The sequence below is a fragment of the Limulus polyphemus genome, unplaced genomic scaffold (assembly GCF_000517525.1).
Source record: "Limulus polyphemus unplaced genomic scaffold, Limulus_polyphemus-2.1.2 Scaffold3554, whole genome shotgun sequence".
Classification (NCBI taxonomy): domain Eukaryota; kingdom Metazoa; phylum Arthropoda; class Merostomata; order Xiphosura; family Limulidae; genus Limulus; species Limulus polyphemus.
Window position 1 is genome coordinate 101578 of NW_013669164.1, and position 4777 is coordinate 106354.

Consider the following 4777-nt stretch of genomic DNA (forward strand, 5'->3'; position numbering starts at 1 on the left):
TAAGTTTTGGCTATCGTGCAGTCATATTTACAGAAATCAAGATGAAAATTGGCAACAAATATAAATTTATGTGCCCAACACAATGACATACAAAAAAAGTTGGATTTGCCATTTTTAAGTCGGTGATCAGAGTTCAGAAAAAAGCATAGTTTTGGGGTATTTGGTTAATTACTTGGCTGTATTTTGACCAATTTACATGGGATTTTAAAGGTCCAAAACACTGACAAACAGCAATTGCCCATTTCTAATAATTATAGAGGGGTCAAGATACCACAAAAAACATAATTTTAGGGTTTTTTGACAACTACTCTCCCATATTTTAGTCAATTTACACAGGATTTGGTACAAAAATTATTTTTTATAGATCCCGTACATATACACACAAAAACGTGTGATATGCCCATTTTTGTTCATTTTAGGGAGAGGGGGTCAAAACATTAACTAAATCCATACTTTTAGAGGATTTTGTCAATTATTTACTCTTGTTTTCACCAATTTTTGTGGAGTTTGGTACGAAGATACTGTTCTGTAAGCAGTGATGTAAACAGTTTGCAATTTTTTTTCATGATTTTTCTGGTGTCAATTCAAATTTGGCCATGTTGAGATTGCACAACAGAGACATGTTGCATTCACCTGCGAATGTTGGCCTCTTTAAATAATACTAACTTCTAATCAGAGTATGATACATTATTGGAAAAAAAATTATATATATATAAAGCACAAAAATCTGTGTCTGTCTGTTTGTCCATTACCTAACTACTCCTAAGTGGGATGATAGTTTGGAACAAAGGGCATATTAATGAGGAGGTTTATAACCCCTCCATCCCCCATTATTTCTGTTATTGAACATTTATTGTCACTGATGTAAGTTAATTTTAACTACATTCCTAGATGGTACAATGTCCTTGCACAAAAAAAACTTTATTAAGTTTTATATAACACAACATACACACAGTGCGGGGGAGGACAAACAAACATTTTATATATCTCATAGTGTGCTAGAATTCTCTAAGAAGGAATGCAATGAAAAAATATGACCGCCACTATTGCAGTAATACATAAACTCAGATGAAATTTCTTCTCCAACAGCCATCATAACACTGATATGAAGAGCCATTTCTTGAGTTATACCCACATCCTACTTTGACCCATGACTTTACAACTTCATCCCATAAGACACTTCTGTGGCCAATGACCATCAAATAAATAACGTGTTACAGTGTGGACATTATAAGGTGGGTATTGAAAACGGATAACACGAAGCACCCCTAATGCCACTACCTCTTTGTACAAAGTCACTCTGACCATCACACAGTGTATAGCATGTTTTAAGTATGTAGATAGTGAGTTCTTAAAGAGTATACAAAAACCTTTGGTGAGGTAATAATGAATACTGAAATAATATGTTATGTTATAAATAAATTGTGTAAAAGTTAGGATTTTGGAATGATTTATCACAGTATCCACCCCCCCTATTGTTTTAAGTTCATAACCTCGACAAAGGGCAGGTACCTCAGCGTGTATGGTAATATTTCAGAGTAGTTTAATTATGTCCCTGTAGAAAGACACTGTTTTTTTATTGTTTCTTCTATTTTTTTCTTTCCTCTTCTTCCAAACACTTTTTCAATCAACTGCCATTCATTCATTTCTCGGCAAATTGACGGCCAATATGGTAGGGTTATACTTTGGTCCAATACGCTCAGACGTCTTTTTTTCATTAAGGACTTTTTAAGAGCAAAATACATTCTTGGAGAAAAACTAAATAGCAAATGCAAAAAAGGAGCACAGCTATTTAAATATTCTTTGATAACATTCTTGTTAACAAAAATTAGAATGAATTGTTTCATCAGTTGGGTACCCTTACCATTAATGATATGTAATCCCATTATACACACAGACTCATATATAGGGGAAAATTGGTATCTCAAAGCACAGGCTTAATAATATTCTAACCCTGTGTGCATGTGTGGGAAGTAAAAGTGTGCATGTATGCAGGGATGCTGAAAGAAACATTGTATATGCATTTTGGAGGTTCTAGGGATAATGCAATATGCAAACAGTGTGAAATGTATCTTTATTCTTCACACAAACATCACCCTGTTATTCCAATTTGTTAGAGTACGAGTCAGACCGACATCGTCAATTCACAGAAATATTTTGAGTTCAAACAACTTTTGCGACACTTCTGATTTTTTTTGTACAATAGACTTGTACATTTTACTAAAAGCTCACTATATTTCATGTATATAGACACACACAGTAAATTCTGAATTATTGCCAACATTCCCTCTGCAATATGAAGTCAGTCCAGTGGACTAACCCTGTGCACATGCAGTTAATGAAACAATGCTTTGGAATATGAAGCTCTTCTCAGCATACAGATGAACTGTGTTCTAAATGAAACTCTGTAGAATATTTTTACCTCAACCTATGTATGTGTCACAATAAATATTCAACACGTAAATGATGAGAAGACTTTCTAAATTTAAAGACATGTAAACATTCTAATTACAATAACTTTTCAAACACAATTTCTTACTCATACTTTACAGAAACTTTTATAAAATGTATTACAGATGTTAACACTGGAATAGTGTCTTAAAGTTATACAAATTTAGAGAATCATGTCTCAGACTGGTTTCCTTACTTTTTCCCTTTTTGGTGCTATAGCATCAAGTTCATCAATAAAGATGATGGAAGGAGAGTTTTTCTCAGCCTCTTCAAAAGCTTTCCTGAGATTACTCTCTGATTCTCCTGCAAGTTTGCTCATGATTTCTGGGCCTGCAAAAATGTAATCACAAAAAGGTTCATTTAGAGTTTTAACAAAAAAATAATGGAAGCTCATGTTCCCAATTATTGACTTCTCATTTTCTTGATGGTTTCAAGAATACATAGATTTATCTCACCTTGTGCTCTGAGAAAGATCTCAAAGTATTGGTTGGTGGGCTGTCATTACAGTTCAGTATTTGTTTTTGCTGCTTGTGTGTGTGGTTTACATTTCTGAAGCTTAGGTTCTCACTAGTTGATTCTTCCTGAATCTTGGATGTCATTCCTCTTTCTTTTTGAAATTCACACAGATGAAGTCATAAAAATAACTGATTTGATCTTTGAAGGCAAAAAATTTAGTCTACACTGGGATCAAAAACATAGTTAAGCCTAATTTGTGAATAGGCTCTATTCAACCATTTTTTTGTATTTTTTTTTTATCATCAATGACATGCTTCCTAAACATAGTAACAATAGGGCCATTTTTCTTTATGGGTACACTGCAAGTCACTGCTGGAGGGTGACATGACCTATCTATCTGGATGTTTATCACTTTGTCAATTAGATTGGGGTGCAATGAAAATTTCTTGTCAGAGCATATCAAAGCATCCTCACTGTTAAAAATAGATCCAAAGTTTTAATGACTATTAGATTCAGACAGTCAAACAAACTACAAAGGAGACTAGAAGAATGAACCAATGAGCATTACATACTGAACTTTAACAACAGCCCATCAAAAAACCAACACTTCAAAATGAAAGAGATATATGTATACTTGAAGCCATCATGATAAAACTAAAAACATCGGCAATCCAAAATCTGGAACGAGTGCTTCTATGTTTCATAGATAAACATGTACATATAAATAGTAATGCAGTTACCCACCTGATGTTACAATGAATTCTAATCACTGTATGGTTTTATGACTTGTTTTTGAATTTCATGCAAAGCTACACGAAGGCTATCTGCACTAGCCTTCCCTAATTTAGCAGTGATAGACTAGAGGAAAAGCAGCTAGTCAACACCACCCACCATCAACTTTTGGGCTACTCTTTTATCAACAAATAGTGGGATTGACTGTCACATTATAATGCAACCATGACTGAAAAGGCGAGCATGTTCAGTGTGACAGGGATTCAAACCCATCACCTGTAGATTGCGAGACAAACTCACTAACCATCAGACCATGCCAGGCCTAGTTTTATGATATTGCACACTCCACGTTAGACTGATATATTAAATTATTTACATTGCTTACTAAATTAGATTTCAGTTCTTTTCTATGATGTATGTGATCAGAAGTTATTAATAACAGAAACAAAATACTGAAAAATTACGTTCACACGTATACAACAGGAAATACTCCACAAAACATATCACAAACTGTTAAAAGGTGTTAGGGCAACAGGATACACCATATCTTACTGTCATCAGTTTTCCCAATATCACAAGGTCACAGTTTACTGTCATCAAATAAACTACATTACCAGGTTCCTATTCACACTAAAAAAAAGTTTTTTTGTCATTAGTAAATAAATGTCTTCAATCCACCCTTTTTTAAGTATAGGTCATCAAAAACACAGAGAAGAAGATTTATTTTTACATAATCAAATATTTATAAAAAACAGCCCCCCAAAACATCCATGAAGGCCATGAGCAATTGTTATAATGCAAATTACTGAGTTCATTTCCCAAAAACTTAAATATACCACGAGACAAAACTCACACACACAAATCAGTAGTTTTAGTGAATGAAAAAATTAACTCTTTCAGCACGGGCTTAGTCTCTGGGACTGAACTCGTAACCATTTTGTGCTTGTTATAGTTTTCATGTTATAACTTTTAAATTAATAAATGAATGTCGATGAAATCTGGCAGATTATCAGTAAACATTACAATGCTTTCATATGCAAAATATCAAATTTTTTTTATTAAGTTTTAAGGTTTGTAAAGCAATGTTTTTCTCAAGCCCTTTTTTCTTTTCGCATGTTGCTATCTATCATGCAAAGTA

General features: G+C 33.5%; 1 protein-coding gene across 1 annotated transcript in view; it reads right to left on the minus strand.

Annotated features, from left to right (window-relative positions):
- LOC106469578 (transitional endoplasmic reticulum ATPase TER94-like) overlaps positions 1 to 4777 on the minus strand; it is a 26817-nt gene that overhangs the window by 10569 nt on the left and 11471 nt on the right. Inside the window, exon 8 of the mRNA XM_013930081.2 lies at positions 2648 to 2781. Coding sequence (XP_013785535.1) covers positions 2648 to 2781 — 134 coding nt within the window. The remainder of the gene's footprint in view (positions 1 to 2647; positions 2782 to 4777) is intronic.